Source organism: Adiantum capillus-veneris, chromosome 29 (assembly GCF_014529385.1).
Source record: "Adiantum capillus-veneris isolate H3 chromosome 29, ASM1452938v2, whole genome shotgun sequence".
NCBI classification, from domain to species: Eukaryota; Viridiplantae; Streptophyta; class Polypodiopsida; order Polypodiales; family Pteridaceae; genus Adiantum; species Adiantum capillus-veneris.
Genome location: NC_140959.1, coordinates 40,899,535 through 40,917,577, shown reverse-complemented (window position 1 = coordinate 40,917,577; position 18,043 = coordinate 40,899,535). Strand labels below are relative to the sequence as shown.

The 18,043-nt window shown below is 43.7% G+C and overlaps 1 protein-coding gene across 1 annotated transcript in view; it reads left to right on the top strand.

Annotated features, from left to right (window-relative positions):
* LOC147419079 (uncharacterized) overlaps positions 1-14,369 on the top strand; it is a 53,269-nt gene extending 38,900 nt beyond the window's left edge. The window contains exons 2-4 of the mRNA XM_086506382.1: positions 792-923; positions 13,446-13,556; positions 13,633-14,369. Of these exons, the coding sequence (XP_086362508.1) occupies positions 792-923; positions 13,446-13,556; positions 13,633-14,274 (885 nt within the window). The 3' untranslated portion in view covers positions 14,275-14,369. The remainder of the gene's footprint in view (positions 1-791; positions 924-13,445; positions 13,557-13,632) is intronic.
* The last annotated feature ends 3,674 nt before the right edge of the window (positions 14,370-18,043 follow it).

The following is an 18,043-nucleotide window of genomic DNA, read 5'->3' as shown; positions in this document are numbered from 1 at the left end:
CTTCATTTTTCTTTTGACACAGATTGGTTATTCATGTCTTTAATATGGTTATATATGCTCACAGTTTTATGCTCCTGCTGCTACTTATCTGTTTTCTGATTTCATTTTGTCACCCTTAGGGCTTGAGCTTATCTTCAAATTCTTTTAGCAGTTGGTTTGTCTTTCACAATGAATGAGGTTCCTCTGTGCCATTAATCAGGGTCACATTTTTGTGTGCTGATTATTTATGCCTGGCTCTGCCCTGCATCTTTGGAACCATGACAGAAATTCAGTACACTGAACTTTGTGTTGATGTATGCTGATGTGTGTGTTTGGGTGTGGTGTATGTTTTGTTGAGAGCTTATATTGGTACGCAATTCTACACCACTATTGGGCTCTCGTGACATATAGATGACTTAGTATTTAGTCAATACTATGCATGGTGGAGCTGATGGTTGTTGATGACTCCCACAAGTCTATAACTTGCACTTTCCTTCGTAGGTGAATCTTGGCTTGTTTTGGACTAATATAGCTATAGGGGCACCTTTCTCTTCAATCTCATTGATGATATGTCAAAACTCACAGCTTAATATTTATTTTAAGGGGCTTATTATCACTTGAGCCTAATGCTATTGTAGCTTAAACAAGTTTGAGACAGCTCAGAACTTGATCATAAATTATGCAGAGTAATTAGTCAAGTCGAACAATATTGTAATGCATTTCATATAAATTTTTTGAATTTTCATGTCAAGTTTGTACTTCTGTTCATCATGGGCTATCTGTGGACGGAACACAAACTGAAGTACCCATAGGTTTTAAATGTTTTGGCAGGTTCAGCTGAACTTTTAGAGTACGTAAGATCTGTTTCTTCCCTTTTGAATGACAATAATGCTGAGATGTCGAAGAAGTCAAATGTTGTAGCGGCCATATGTGATCAATTAAAGGTAAGAGAATACTTCCATGTGTGTGGTTGCATCAAACCCTTTTCACAGCTTATATGTTACATTCTTTGTTCAGTCTATGATTGGGAATCTATAAGATCTTTATGTTTATTGTCTTGCTCAAGCCATGCTTGTAGGGTCTTGGTCAGGATGTAAAATGTCACAAATTCATGCTTTAATACTTTTTATGGGTATTGTCTTACTCCACTTATGGTCCTTTTCCTAAACAACTTTGGAGTGTTTGCCTGGACTTGTTTGGTGATGATGTTAAGCATCATGTTCTTGGTTCATAAACAGAAATTAAATATTTCTTTTGCTTGGCCATTTGCAACTCCAATATGACCTTGGCCACCAAATTGAATATTTTTTTGGCGCCAATTGCGACTCCAATAACATGATGTGAAAGTCCCTGTTTGTTTTAACTGTTGAGCTACCATTTTCAAATTTTCTGTGCTAGGGGATGGGGTGGCATTGGCTTCAAGACAATTCGATCCCCCAGGAGTTAGTTCAATAGAGCTTGTGCATGAGTAGAGGAGGCAGTCGTTGCGATCTATCTTGACCTTTCAGCCCACAGTTCTTTTGGAAACTGTCTCTTGTGCTGCTTACTGTGCTCTTTTGCCTAGCATTATGCTAGCCTTTACTTGCTCGAGTCCTTGTTTTCGCAAAGAGGGTTGGCTTGGAACATGATTGCTGAACATCCAGCGTTTCGGCATGGTTATCGTGCCACTCTTTGCCTTTGTGCCACTATGGGTGATGCCATATTTAGGAGGCCAGACTAGCTTGTAGAGTCATGTTCCATGGAAATGATTGTGCATGGTGATTTGGCTGTTGACCTTGACCCTTGTTCTGATGCCACCAGCAGTTTTGAGGGTCACAAAGCATTGTTTGTAAAGCACACCTGGCTTCTTCATTACCTTGATCTTCTCCCTCATGTGATAACAAAGCATTGCATGCTTAGATCCTTTCCCAGAGAGCCTGCTGTCCGTCTGACCTGCTGCAGTCTTCCTGCGTTGACCCACTGCCAACCAAGCCTGCCCTCTTGAAGTGCAACCCCTGTTGCCTTCTGCATCTCAAATTCACCACCACCACCTCCACCTCCTCCATTTGATGGGCAGCATCATCATTATTATTATCCCGCACCTCCATCACCTTCTGATTCGGCCCCGAAAGCTTTCAAAGGATGGCGGAGCTACAAAAAGGTTCTTTACTTTTCTAGGTGTCAAAGATTCCCAGAATGCCCTCTACTTCCTTCAACCGAGTATCATGGATTTGCATGTCCTGGCTTGGAACACTAATGGATTACAATCATCCAGAGTGGGGGGCTATAGGAAGCTTTTGCTCAGGAAGTATTTGCACAAATACGTAGTTGGAGATGTGGACATTTGATTGGAAGGAGCATAAGATAGTAAAACCATTTGGCAATCTTATGTACGCAGGATCTTGCACCTTTTGGGAACCTGCTGTAGGAGACATGCCTCGCAGCTATGGTGTGTGCATCTATGTGGGTCCATGATATGTTGCATCTATTCGACACCATGGTACTTCATTTGCTGGTATAGCCATTTATGTTGCCATACTAGGTGTTATGGTTGGTTTCATGCCCGTCTCCGCTTCTATTCACTTGCAAGAATGGGCTTTCTGGACAAAGCTGTCCCATGCATTGCCTACTTTGGATACTTGGGTTCTTGGAGGTGACTTCAACAACATTGAGTTGATAGATGATTGGCAGGCGGGTTCAGCTATAGCCCCGTATGAGCAGAATGCGCGGGAGAGATTCCTATTAGCTGAATATGTAGTGGATGCTTGGCACATTCCATCCAATAATCACCCGTTGACTCTCTCAGTTTTTCTTGGGGATTCTGCAGAGAGGAGGGGCACTTGCTCAAGAGGCTGGATAGATTCTATATTGGTGAATGGATTTGTCTCGAGTATTCAAGAGATTTAGTATGGGGTGTTATTGTTAAGAGTTTTGGCATCTCAAGTGAACTGCCCAATGTGATCCCATTATTTATTTTGGCTTTTAGGTATTTATTTTACTGATTTGTCAAAGTCTGGGTAGGGCAATTTTCTGAGGTTGCTATATAAGCAACCCCTTGCCTCCATTGTATACACATTCAATTATTCATTGCCCAGGTTTATTGGTTCAGGAGACTCTCTCTCTCTCTCTCTCTCTCTCTCTCTCTCTCTCATTGTATCTTTCTCTTGTATTGGGCACCGATTGTGAGTGATCACACATACCCCACACAACTAGTAGCACTTCTAGATTCATTTTAGTATTTCTTTTTTTTTTTAAAACTCAGACACAGTACGAGATTCACAAGTCTGTATCGGATTGGTCTCATAGGTCATTTTGGCCTTTTGAAGATGTTAATGCATCATTTCATTTCATTTCATATCTCTCTCTCTCTCTCTCTCTCTCTCTCTCTCTCTCTCTCTCTCTCTCTCTCTCTCTCTCAGATTGCGTGCGCATAGGTGCAGGTTGAATTGTACAGAGTAGGGAACCATGCGCAGCTGAAAGACGCGCATGTCTCTCCTCTCCAGCAGGTCGTGTGTGCCAGCGCCCGCCCCCCCCCCCCCCCCCCCCCCCCCCCCCCCCCCCGCCCCCCTCCTCTCTTGTCGACCCAAAGCCTCCCGCTCCCCCCTCCCCCAAACCTGTTTCCCCACAGCCTTTTCTGGAAAAAGATTTTCGAAATACTTTTTCAGATTTTTAGACCAGATTCCAAAAAATTGCAGAAATCTGCAGAAATTGCAGAAATCAGAGAGCTGCAGGAATTCAAAAAATTTCAGCACTTGCAGGGGGGAAAATTTTTATTTTTCCAGAAGGGCACGCAGAATGTATGTTTACCATGTACGCTTGATGTGGGAGAACATGTATATATAATGTGGAAACACATCTGCGTATAGTGTGGTCTTCTTTTTACTGTACCTTCTCGTTTTTGGGGGCCATCAAGCATGAAGAAGCAGAATGACAAGACTGGCCCTTTAGAGGATGCCGTTCCAAAGTGCAAAGAAGAAATGACCGAAACCATTAACAAGATCAACCGCAACCTCTTGGGCACAATAAAGATGCTCAAAGAACGCAGTGCTGGTCCAAGAAAGCAAGATAACTACAGTGGAAGATCGTGTGACGGCCTAAGATGAAGAGATTGCGTCACTCAAGAAGGATCTCGCCAAGGTACGATCACAAAACACACTTGAAGAGGGAGAACTTCAACCCTTAGTAATAGAAGAACTCAACACGATTAAAGAGCAAGTGCGGGCCATCAAAGAGGGGGAAGAGCAACACAAAGAAATGACGACTTCTTGGGTGGATGTTATCACAAAAACTCAACAGAAGGCAGATGAGGCCGAGAAATGGATCGACGTTGCCAAGAAAGGGAAAAGGCAAGGAAACAACGTCCACACCCACCATTATTAACCTGACACTAGAAGGGGAGCAAAGAAGACGTCTGCGTGCTTTACATGTGAGAATTTGTGGCCTTACAGACAAAGAGATAATGTGGACGAAGAGGTAAAAGAACTCATGGCTTTGATGGGGGTCAATGAGCCGATGCACACAAAAGCTTGGAAAGTGGGCAATTAAAAGAAAAATGGAAGCAATGGGGAAACCTCGAAAGAAAGGGCAATCATTCTTCATTTTCTCTCCATGGAAGTGAAGGAGGACTTTTTGAAGAAGAGACCAACTCTTAAGAAGACGGGCATCTTTCTCGGGGATGACCTTACCCTCTCGTAGATCGCTCGTATGCAGGAGGTAATGCCGGAGATTAAAGCGGCAAGGGAAAAAGGTAAGATTGACTTTTACCGAGATGGAAGAGTGGTGATATTGGAGCGACGCTCCACACGATGGTGCGAGACCTATGGGACCACACTCAAAGTTGCTACCTGGAATTGTAATGGATCTATGCGCCTTGATGTGGGTGCCTTTGAGGATAGTTTTACTGGGAGAGACATCGTCTTCTACTCTGAGACACATCAGGCGGCAATCTATGCCTCACATTAGTGGATACAGATGGGAGACAGCCTACAGACAGGAGACACGATCAGAGCACAAAGAGCGGGGCTCATTGTAGGCTAAGTTAAGGATGTGATAAAACACGCTACAGTGCCATGTCCAGGGCCTCGCGTGCTCGGCAAGGTATGTACACTCTTGTAAACGTGGCATCCATTTTCGCATATATCACACTATGTACATTATAGCACTTGATCCCATTTAACAAAAGCATTAAGAGTGAGGTAGATATTCTAGTTTCACATTATGCACATGCCACAACACGACAACGATTGATGTATGCCTATGAGGTTTTAGCTTAAGCATTGGTTGACACATGGATTTACATATTGTCACTTGGAATGTCAATGGCTTGCATCACACTAGTATCAGTGGTCCCAGACACAGCTTGCTTCATAGAGATTTGTGTCCTCATGTATACTGAGATGTGGATATACTCCTTGTGCAGGAGCACAAGTTATGTATAGGCAGTTATCGTATATTTATTGGGGGAAATTGCGATTGGACAACAACATTCTAGCATTGGTGTATGCATTTCTATGGGTCCCGGTTGGCTCCATTGTGTACATGACCATGATACTTCAGTACATGGTAGAGTGATGTGGATTACTATGGAGATTGATGATACCCTGGTTGTTGTAATGTGCATCTATGTCCCCACTTTCGCTCATGAGAGAGCCGAGTTTTGACAGCAGATTGTAAATGTATTACCTACTCTGGATTCGTGGGCTGCTGGCGGTGATTTCAACAATGTAGAGACCACTGAGGACTGACGAGCCATTCAGCCCCCATTCTTACCATATGTAGCACCGTGTGAGAGAGATGCTTGGGACATATCTTTTTTTGCAGTTTTTGGTACAAATGCTTGGCATACTTCATCTGTGGCTCACACTCCACAGACATTGCAGTTTTTGTGGGGTTTTCAGAGGCAGTCCGGTTGTCTGCTCGAGCGACTAGATAGATTTTATGTGGGCCGGCAGCATCTCATGGTGGGACAATTACAATTTAGCTTGGCACAATGCTCTCTAATCATGCCCAAGTTTCTTTGGATTTGAGCTTTGAGACCTCCTCTATGCCTAGACAAGGATCTTGCATACCGGACTTGGTGTTACATGGTGCTTCATTGTCTCAGTTGATTCAGGACGTTTGGATTGGTTCTGTTGATCCCGCGTCCCATCTGGTTACATGCATCACTGTGTCTTGCGAGGCTTGCAGATAGACAACCGCAGAGCGGCGACAACGCCTCTTCCGGAAGGATCGAGAGTTACATGACCATTTGAGTTGCATATGCCGGCAACTCCAGGAGTTTCTAGGAGATGAGTTCCTTGAGAGCGCAAGGTTGTTACCAGAGAGACACTTAGTCACATTTAGACTGAGAGATTTGAATTTGCATATCATGCTTCGGTCTCGACATGGATATCCAAAGCGAATAGGATGAACAAGGATGTCTTTGCATACTTCCGGGAACATCCCAAGGGAACGACTTCCGTTAGAGCCTTATGTGATTATGCAGATAGGCTACATATGGTTCCCAATGAGGTCCTTGACATAGCTTTAGAGCATTTGTTTACTGCTAATCAATTTACTGATGATATTTTGCGCGCTTGAGGAGAGGTTTGATCTCATGTGCAGCTTGTGGTTATAGAGGTTATGTGCCATAAGTTACTAGCCCCCCTCTCTATGTAGGAGATGCATGACGAAGAGCTTGGCCTCAATGGTGCCTCTTGTCTTGGAGAGGACGGGTTGATTAGACAGTTCTTTTTGCAGTTCTGCGATGCTCTCAGCCCTGCTACGCTTTCCAATTTTTACAGCACATATTTCATACAAGAGAGATGCCAGACAATGTGTTTGAGACTTATTTCTCTTATACTCAAAGACGGGTTGACTAGACTGTTCTCTTTGTAGTTCTACGATGCTCTCAGCCCCGCTACGCTTTCCAGTTTACAACCAATATTTCATACAAGAGAGATGCCTATCTCTATGTGTTTGAGACTTATCAAGGCATTGCTTGCGAAGCTCATTGTACGCGGATTGTCCCCTTGCTCTTTTGCCTTGGAAACATTTTTGCACCATGCTTTGTCACATACCTCTTCGTTTTGGATCTCTAGATACTACAGGTGTTTGGTGCTCGACCATCAGATTCATCTTCACGGATGCACCGTCTTATTTGTCATCATTTATGCACTGCTTGCTGCAGATTTAGAAGACATTACGTCTTGCTTTGATTAGCCATCCACCTTCAATGTGTTGAGGAGGTAGCGATTGTATGGAATGCATGTGTGACAGAGTCAGAAGGCCATCAGCTAGGCGAGAGGATACACATTGATTGGGCTAGATGGGATAATGGGCCAGTAGGCTCTTTACACCGTTGGTCAGATGCTTCCTTGGTTGGGACATAGGTGATTGGAGCTACCTACGGGTTGCTGCAAAGATTGAGGAGGCTATTCCACCCGACTGGCACGCCCTCATCGGTGGACAAACTCTTTTACCTTCTCAACACAGAATACAACCCCCTTTGTGTATGAGAGAGAGAGAGAGAGAGAGAGAGAGAGAGAGAGAGAGAGAGAGAGAGAGAGAGAGAGAGAGAGAGAGAGAGAGAGAGAGAGAGAGAGAGAGAGAGAGAGATGAAATGAAATGTTATATTAACGTCTTTAAAAGGCTAAATTGACCTAGGAGACCAATCTGTTACAAAATGGTGAATCTAATACCATGTCTGGGTACAAAAGAACTAGAACAAAGATACTACTACTAGAATCCATCCTCATTTGCACTTTGGATGTCGAGAGAGTATGGCTCAAATCCTTTGCTGTAGTCTCCGTCGATGCTGTGTAGCCCCTCTCCTCAATCATGGCCATCTGGATCTCCGTAGCTCCAGTGCTCGGTCGATGAGAGTGCCGGTAGTGGTCGAATGAGTGTGGGCCGAGCTCTGCAGTGATGGTTGCTCCTCTGGCTATCCCATATCTAGTGAAAAGAAATCTGTAATCCGTCTCTGGGACTGTCTCTCTCTATCTCTCCCCAGTAAAGTGTCTCTATATCTGTGTAACTCAAGTAGATATAGCCCAAGACATCTCTGATCCTCATAACTCATGACCCTAAAGAAAGCACCGAAACCCTCTCTGAATAAGCAGTGGAAACGGCCCCGTATCTCATAGTACACTGTGCAATGACATATGTAATGTAGCTCTGTCTCTGGCTCTAGCTGGCATAAGCGGCATATCCTGTTGTCTGTTGGTATCCCTCTGAATCTGCTAGTCTCAATCTCCAGTTGATGTGAGGATGTGCGTATCTGACCAATGGCACACCGCAAACCATGAGACGTGTGTGTCCATGTAGCTAGGTTGAATCACAAACCCATCTCCTGTGAGGTCGAGAAGGTGCTCTCTATAGAAAGCCATCTTCATGCCCAACTCCTATGGCGGCTCTATCCATGTCCTCCTGGTATCCAGCTGGATCAGGTCCTAACGAATGAGTCTAGTAATCTCCACCTGTGTAAGAGATATCAAGGGTGCCTGAAGAGAGTACTGGAAAGGGGGCAGCCTGTCCATGGTGAAGCCATGCGTCTGAAACCATGATGTCATTTGTGCATACCGGCATGAAGTGTCCCCCTCAAGAGCTAACTGTCTAGAAGACTCAAATGGCCAGTCTAGCATATTTGTCTCCACTAGTATCCCACAAGCTGTGCACAAAGGAGACTGATTTGGTAAGTGCCTCAATCTCCATAGGAGGGGCAGCTAGCTTTGCTCGAAAGCGTGGGGTACGGAGGCCTTGGCTCTGATTGATCAAAGAGCCATAACTTTGTCCGAGGTTCTTGGAAGTGAACCTGCGAACATAGCCCTCCAAGCCTTCCAAGGCCGCAAAAGCTCTAGTCAGTCTAGTCTCTGCTGCTCCCAAAGAAAACCTCGGCCCAGTGAAGACAACCCCAAGGTAAGTGTATGCATCTGTATGCTCTACAATCTCCTGATCCACTGTGGTGTGGTGTTAAATACCATAACCTTGGTTTTACCAAGGTTTACAGACAATCCACTATCCTCTGCAAAAACTGTGTAATGCATCCAATTGTCGTTGCATACCCTCTGATGAGTCAGAGATCAACACAATACTCATCAGCATATAACAACAATGGGATCCACGTCCCTGCTAGCTAGGCACCTCTATCAACCTCTTTGTCAATGTAAGACACCTCATCAACATACATACCAAATAGAGTAGGAGACAATGGGCAACCCTGTTTCACCCCAATCGTGGAGTGAACTAAATCAGATATCCCCTCCGGAGTGCGTACATGTCCCATCACTGATTTGTATAGAGCCATAATCCCCCAAATCAACACCATGGGCAGCCCCATCTCCTGCAGTCTGCGCATCGATCGTGTAAGATGCAGCGGAGTGAGTGTTTGAACCGCTGCAGTGAGTGTTTGAACTTTGCTCAAGATGAGTGCTCCGATCTGTGCTCAAGGTTCCTTTTATTCTTATGGAAGGGAGAGCCTTCCGTTCTTAATGAGAGTGCGATGAACACAACAAAGTGAATGGACACTGTGCGTGAAAGTGTATGAGACTGAGAGATAGAGAGAGAAGAGAATACGACACCAGAGACGTTGTAAAACCCTCCTCTGAAAGCCCCACTCTCGTTGGCGAGAGTGGTTTACTATTGATTGCACAAACTGGTACAAGTGGATGAATGAGAACTGATGCAAGTCTAGGGCTATGTCGATGTTGACGACGGGGATGATGAGACCGACTCTAGGGCTGAAAACTGATGCACTTCATCTGCTGTCCAAAAACGCCAATGGCTGAAATCTGCTGCTGCCAAAAATGCAAGGAAAAACGCTGTTTTGTTGCAGGTCCTTCATGTCTTCGGCTGCCCTAAAAACGCAGATTTGCGGCCTTGAAAGTGCTCCAAAAACGCTGCTTGGGCTGGTTCTTAGTGGCTGAATTCATGAGGCTGTGGCGATGCTGAAAATCCTTTATGTTTTGTTGCAGGTCCTTCATGTCTTCTGCTGCCCTTAAAACGCAGATTTGCGGCCTTGAAAGTGCTCCAAAAACGCTGCTTGGGCTGGTTCTTAGTGGCTGAATTCATGAGGCTGTGGCGATGCTGAAAATGCTAGGGTCTGGGAGTCTAGGGTAATGAGGATCTTGTTGAAAAACGCCAGCAAAGGGGAAACTGTGGCGATGAGGCTGTGGGTGAAAAACGCCAGATGCTGGGAGGTCTTGGCGATGAGGCTATGGCTGAAAACGCTAGATGCTGAGGGTTCTTGCTTGGAGGAAAAACGCCACCAAGGGGGGGAATCTTGCTGAGAGAGAGAGGGGGAACCTGCTACCTGTGGCATGTGTTCTCCTTGCTCTTCTGCTAATTAGTGCTAGCCTAGGTTTGCTTATATATTATCCCTACCTACTTTCCAACAAAAGTCACTTAAAAATAATAAGTGAAAAATGTCAGAAATAGGGAAAATAGGCTAAATGCACTAGAAAATTCCCCCTGAAGGATTCTGATGGGAATGCTTATGATCATGCTGTGTGCAACCAGAGGATACGCATCTACACTAAGTCACTGGTCATGCACGATCTGCGAACAGACTCACAAAAGTGCCAGATCACTTCCTATTCTATACTGACTTGACTGACTAAACCCTGGTCATGCTATAGCTTATCCACGGACACATAGGGTTGTATGTGTCACGTGATAAATCGAGCTCTCGGTACCATGTTAAATGGTTTGAGGAAATCCACAAAGCTACAATAAATCCGTCTCCCATGTGACTTGCCCTCCTCAATGATGGCTCTGAGTGTTAGAATATGATCAAGAGTGGAGAAACCCCTCCTGAAACCGGTCTGGCCCTTTGCTCGTACACCCTCATCACCCTCTGCTCAATTACTCAACTGCTGCTCAAGAATGTATGCATACAACCGTGCCAATGTCTGCCCGACCATAATAGTGCACTAATTCCCAGGCTCTTTAGGATCACCTGCTTTGAAGATAGGCACAATAGTAGACAACCTCCAAGTCTCAGGTAACCCCGCACACATGGCACGATTGAACAACACTGCAAGAACCTCTACTATCATATCTCTAGCATGTATAAAGTGCTTTGCTACTAGACCATCATGATCATATGCCCTGCTGGTCCTTATCTTGTCAATGGCTCTCTTTACCATCTCAGTGGTAAAGAAGGTGCTGGTAGGTGCGCATGGCTCTGTAGGATCTGGAAGGGGATCCTGTCCAAGAACCGTATATAACGATGAGGCATAATGGCCCCACACATCAGGAGAAGTAACCACTGGGGGAGGGGAGTGCTCATGAAAAAATCGCCATGCCTCTCTTGAGTCTCTACTCAAGAACAACTGATACAAGTCTCGCTCCATTTGGGCCAAGTAAGCTCGTTTCTTTCGTCGCACAAGGCGCCGGGAAGCAATCCGAGATTGTCTGTAAGTGATGACTCCTAAAAGAAGATCCCTCTGAAGCTGGGCTCTCATCTCTCTGCACTCCTATCATACCAACTATTTTGGGGCATGCTCCCAGTATGTCGCCTCCGACCCGGCTAAGTGTGTGGGTATGCCTCTGATGCTACACCATGCAGTGTCTCAGGCAGTAAAGTGGTGCACTCCTCCACTGAGAGGCCAGGACCAACTGTGCATAGACGGCTATAGATCCCCTCTGTATAAACCGAGTCAGTCTCTGGTGTAAATGTATAACGTGTATGTGACCTGCCTCATGATGTCTGGGCTGTACTATACTGAAATGAAATAGACAATGTCAAAAGAGCACGATCCACTGCTACGTCCATTGGTCTGGCTCCCACTATGAAATCTTGAATACAAGGAATAAAGCTCGGTTGTGCTATAATATAGTCCACTGTACTGGCCCCGTGTCTGTGTGGAAAGCATGTGAAACCGGCTGCTCCAGGAAATCGCTGTAAGCCATTAAGTATGGCTAACCCATGTGTAGTCGTCATCTCCGTGAGGTATCTCCCATACTCCGTCTGCTCTCTATCATGTGAGCATCTGTCAAGCCCCAACTCACCCACATCCAGCTCTCTAAGCATCTCATCTGAAGTGTCATAGAAGACTGTTTGAGAGTTGCCCGTTCGGGCATTGAAGTCCCTAGGAGGATGATATCACCATCCTTAGAAAACCATATATCATCATCTAGTATAGAGAAAGGCGATTATCCTCTGGATGAAGCATATACTGACGTACTGGGAGGGAAGTAACATATGGCAATATATAGAAATCGGCTTGTGTTAGCTCTCAGCCTCACCCACATGTATCTAGCATGATCATCTCTCCGTACAATATATAGTAGTGGCTGTAACTCCTCCCTAAATAGCACTGCTACTCCTCTTGAACCTCTACTCCCATGCTCAGACCTCGCGACTGTCTCCCATCTGGATTCCACCACATGTGGCATAAGTTGTCCAGGGGCCTGTTGAGTCTCTGAGAAGAAAACAATGTCCCTGTCTCTGAAACTGTCCTCAAAGACACCAACGTCCAACCTCGTAGATCCATTACAATTCAAGTAGCCATCGTTAGTGTGGTCCCATAGGTCTCACACCATCATGTAGAGCGCCGCTCTACAATCACCACCTGACCATCTCTGGAAAAGGCCATCTTTCCCTTCTCCCTTGCTGCCGTAATCTCTGGCATTACCTCTCTCATATGCGCAAGCTGTGAGAGAGTGAGATCATCACTGAGGAAAATACCCGTCTTCTTGAGAGTAGGCCTCTTTCTCAAGAATTCCTTTTTCTCGTCCAGGGAGGGGAAGCGTAGTATGAGAGCTCTCCCTTTTGAAGATTCTCCCGGGCCATTACTCTTCTTACCCACTCTCCATGCCTTTGTGTGTGAAGGCCTGTCCACCCCCATTATGGTGTGAGGCTTGTGACCTCTTTTTCCACATTGTTAATGTCCTTGAGGCCGGTTACCCTCACATGTAGAGCTCGCATCCTCCTCCTTTGTTCCTCTTCGAGGGATGTTAATAAGAGTGGGTGTACAAGGAGCTTTCTTACCTTTCCCTTTCTTGGCAACCTCAATCCATTTTTCGGCCTCCTCTACTTTCTTTTGTGTTGCGGAGATGACCGCGGGCCATGAATTCTTCTCCTCACCTTCCTTGATAACCCGCATTTCTTCTCTCATGGTATTCAACTCTTCCATCATGGATGGCTGGATTTCGCCTTCTTCGAGCCGCCCACTTTTTGCTTGTAGATTTCGGATTATGGAATCTTGGATGACCACTTTCTCTTCAAGCGAAGCAATCCTCCTACACATGCCATCTCTTTCTTCGGTCCATCTTTGAAGAATAGTGCTCCTCTCCTTCCTCCACTCTTCCACTTCATTTCTCCATTCTCTCATTTCCTTCTCTATTGCCGACATCCTCTTCCCTGTCCGCATGAAAGAGGCTTTGTGGGCGGCCGGTGAGGGATGCGTCTTCTTGCACGTGGGGGAAGCCGTTGGCACTTCGCCGATGCTTCCATGAGAGAGAGAGAGAGAGAGAGAGAGAGAGAGATTTTTCTGGTCTGAAATCAGATATTAGAAGACATTAATTGCAACTGGCAAAACGAAGGACTTCATGGGCCATCATGGACCAAGGTCCGCCTTTTCAGTAAGGATGGCAATGGAGGTGAAGCAATACTAGAGGTGGGTACTGCAGGTCTCAATGTCTATTATGGTCTAAGCTTAGGAACTGACCCTATGTAATTATTACTGTGTGCAGTTGTTGATACTTCAAGCTGAAGGTGAACTACATACGGTTTCGAACGCAGCACATACCAACTGCAAGAAGGCCTTGGACGCAATAAAGAAAGCTGGAAGCCTTATATTTACTACCAAATTAGAACCCGTGTTCCCCATTGCAACACCGGTAGCAGAAGTTAAGAACAGCTCCCATCATTCATTCCAAGCTTGTAAAGCTCTTCCACAACACACATGGAAGGATGTGAAGTACAAAGGTGATTGGATGCGTCGCCCTATAGAGAGTACAGAGTTCGCATGGCTTGTGCGTTTGTTGGTTCAGTTCTCTGATACCATAAACAAAAAATTGGACTTGAGTCAAGAATGTGATGTCCCAGCATTAGAATTGGTAGATCAAGGTATGAACGGTGCAGCAGGCAACGACCTCGGACTGTCCATGCAAGGTTCTCCGGATACAGTGCTCGATTTTAACCTTTCTAAGCTAGCAGCCTTATTACTGTGCTATGTATCAAGTGCACTGTCAATTTTGGTGGAGTTTGTAAGGGGTAGAGGTTGGAGACTAAACCTAAGGTTTTTGGGAAAAAAACCTGTCGCGGTAACCGCCATCCTCCTCTTGTTTTATATGCTTAGAAAACTTGGTCTTAGTGTATTATCTCTATTGTAACATCATATTCCAAATTGAACTGATTGTATTATAATTGACAGTTGCAAGGTCGCCCAAAAGATTGTGGCATACGAGTAATAGAAGAGTTTTCTTCAGGTGCAACTTCTTTACATGTTGCAGGCAAGCAATCAAAGAATTCAAAGCGTATCTTTAAATTCTTCAAGCTTGCAAATAGTTTTAAGATTGGGTAGGCGATTGTTTACAAAGACCTTCATTGATTTGAAATATAAATCTTTCTAGTCTCATTTTTTTAATGCTTTAAGATGGATACCTTCAACCTTAAATAAAGTATACAATATATAGCCTTGGGACTCACATTTAAAACGCCACTTTCTTTCTCCCAATCTACCTGGTAACTTATACTTGTATTTCATTTTTTCGTCATCAGGCTCATGTTTCTTTCCTTTCCTCGACGTAGGAAAGATACATAGCACACAGAAGTTGATGATGTGGCAGAATTTCGAAAATCGTGCTGAACATGATGATGTGGCAGGTTGTACGGATTTCGTGTTTTGCGTTGGTTGATGACGTGGCAAACCGTACGGAGTTCCGTGATTTATGCTGACAGCTTTTTGGCTTTGCTTTTGAACCAGATGCTTTTAAGTTTGAAGGCTTTTTACTGTAAACTGCTTTTTATGCCAAGTGCCTTCAAATATGAGGTTAGGGCTCATTCTCTAGCATGCTTCTTGGAGAAGGTGTAGAGTCTGGAGTACCGGCTTGTACTAAGTTGATGCAATATAAAAAAATACCGAAAGGGGCGTCAAGGTTTGGGACCAATACTCTCTGGGGTGGAATTCCGCCACTTCGTGTCGTGTCTCTCTCTCTCTCTGAGTTCAGTTGTTATTGAAGTGCTAAACGTGTAAACTCCTTACTCAAGCGCACAAAGATATCATAAGGAAAAAGATGAGGATATTACTCACTATTGTCCTCAATCGTAGCCCACAAAGTGCATGACACCCTCTTGCACTTGGGTGCCCACTAAACCCGATGCATTTGGCACTCTTAAATATATGATGGGATTTTTGGTTGCCTTGTAATTGTTGACAGTTAAGGGATTGCTTAATGGTTGAATTTCAATTCCCTTTTCAGTTGAGGTGAGCCATCCTTGTAAATCTTCATTATGTTGCCAACACCACTCAACATTACATTCAAGGTCTTACAAAAGTTACTATATGTATGGAGCATGGTTGTTGGTCTATTGACCCTTGTTAACTAGCTATGTTGCACTGTACAAGGTTGATGTTTTGATATAAATATCATACCCTTAGCCCTAGTTTTCATGCCCATTGTGCATTAAACCAAAAACCTTGAAGTAAAAGTTTTGGCACTTCAAAGCTCTTTTCAGAGGGTGGATGATATTTTAAGGACTCCAACTTAAATCTTATAAATCTAGCCCCATTTTGAAGGTTTGTTACCCCATTATCTATCAAATTTAGAATTCTACCCATACAACAATGTATGTAGATGCTCTAATTGCATTTTTACCAAAGATATATTACGGGTTATTGTTTATGTTTCACATTGTGCAAATTTTGTGGCTTATATATTTATAGAAAATGCAAAGTTTTTGAGGGTGAAGTTTTGGGAATCACTAGTCCACTAACACTGATATGTGAATATTATTATAACTCTTGTAATTTTTCAAACGGTTTCAACCTACCATATTTTACATTCTCACATTAATTCTTGTACGAATTGCTTACTTTTGACAACACATTCAAATTAAAGTGTTATGATGAAATCCTATGCATACATTGAAAAGAACCTCAAAAGCTCCTTTTGAAAGTCTTTTACACATCAATTAAAGGTTTGTAAAACTCTAGCAACTTCGACTAGGAATTGGAGTTGCAAGGATATCCTCACATAATTGCAAGTATTGTTTTCCAAGCACAATTTTAATTACTTCAAAGAAGAAAACCCAAAAGAGATTGGCAGTATGTGTTTGCACTAAAGATTTTTAAAAGATTGTGAGTTTTAATCAGCTCTAAAAAAGAGATCTACAATATGTATTTGCACTAAATTCATAAATTGATTCTCAACAAAGAAAACATGGACACTTGTGAATTTGAGACACAAAATCAGTTTTCGTGGTACAAATTTGACATTTTGATGATTTGAGATCATGATCTTTTCATTGTTTCTAATGATCAATGTTTTAATGAAAACTATGGTTTGTATGATTGTTGTTGTTTACAATCAAGCTTATTAGGAACATATGGGAAGATGCATGTGAGATTTACATGCACTTTTTTTTTGGGGCATACTCATAGTTGTGAGTGGACAAGTTATATTAACCCAGAAAGGAATGTACAAATATCCTCAAGCACGTTAGTTGCCTTGAAGGATCATAATACACGAACGGGGCTACATGATAGTCGAGAGCTAGCTACATTTTGGTGTCTAGTAGGTCCAAGACCCGACAGGGCTTGGATTGCTAGATTCCAGTTGATGATCAATTCCTTGTTTTCTTGAATAATCTTGTTGAAGCTTGCCATCGAGTGGTCTTTTTCAAAGATACACTGGTTTCTAGCCTTCCAAGCTTGTCTAAAGTAGCAAAAGTAGATGATTTGTGTGCAGATTAGGATGGATTGGTCTTCAAAATCTTGCCTCCCAAGGGTAGGTTGTTCTTGTAGAATTGGATCTTCCAGGTCTTCTATATCTATTTACATAATTTGCCATCTAGGCCCCTCGTAGATGGACAGTTTTAGAGCAAGTGAAGGGGATCCTCACTAGTCGCTTTGCACCTTAAGAAATTATTAGAACCTATCCCTCTGGTTTCTCTTAATCGCGGTTGGAATGGCCCCCATAGCATCTTCCAAAGGAAGATCCTCATAGTTGGGGGCCACTAAGGGTCCCATGTAGCAACCGATGCCCATCTAGATTCTAGCGAATGCTTTCGCCATTGTTTATTGAGTAGGAAGAACTAGTTCGTAGTAGATTTCTTTTGTTTGCGATCTTGGTGAAGTTTATATTCTCAAGCTAGTGTCAACTTTTTCAATCAAATTTAGCCTCACAAATGGGCATGAGTACAATGCTGACCATCAACAACTCTAATGATCAGTGATCATTCAATTTCGTTGAGATTGTATTTGGGGTGGCCAAATGATCTGTTTTTTTCCATCTCATGCTTCACCCCTGAAATTTTGTCAGGTGGATGAGACCTTTGTTATTGACTTTTCTGGAAACTTCTCTTTAAAATGGGTTTAACACTTCACTTTCCACTTTGTAAGGCTAAGGGAACCAATGGATCATGGAGTTTTTGAAATATTTGGCTTTGATGTCTCTAAGGCTTTGGTGCATTTACGTACCATGTCGCTCGTGTTGCTGCCTAGTTTTAGTTTTGCCCATAGAGGTTGCGAGTAGTTTTTCATGAACCCCGACCTCTTTCCATGGGTCCCCCCGGGGAAATTAGCTTCGCCTTATCGATCATGTTCCATGTCATGATGACACATGCTTGGTCTTGTTTGGAAATTGTGACCATAAGTTTAGCACATTGGGCCTTGGCATGCACTATCAGGTTGAGGATCTTGATACCGCTTTGCCCCTTGGGTCTAACAACACATTCTCATTTAGCCTTCTCCCATGGTATTGTATCTTTGATGTTTTTTTTCCATAGAGGATTTTTCACGTGTTTCATAAAATTCCTTTTAATTGCACTTTGCTATCTTGAGAAGGGGCCCAACGAAGGACATATACGGGATCATAAACGAGTTGATCACCTTCACCTTGCTGTGGAAAGGGAGAAGCACATATTTCCACCTTCACATCT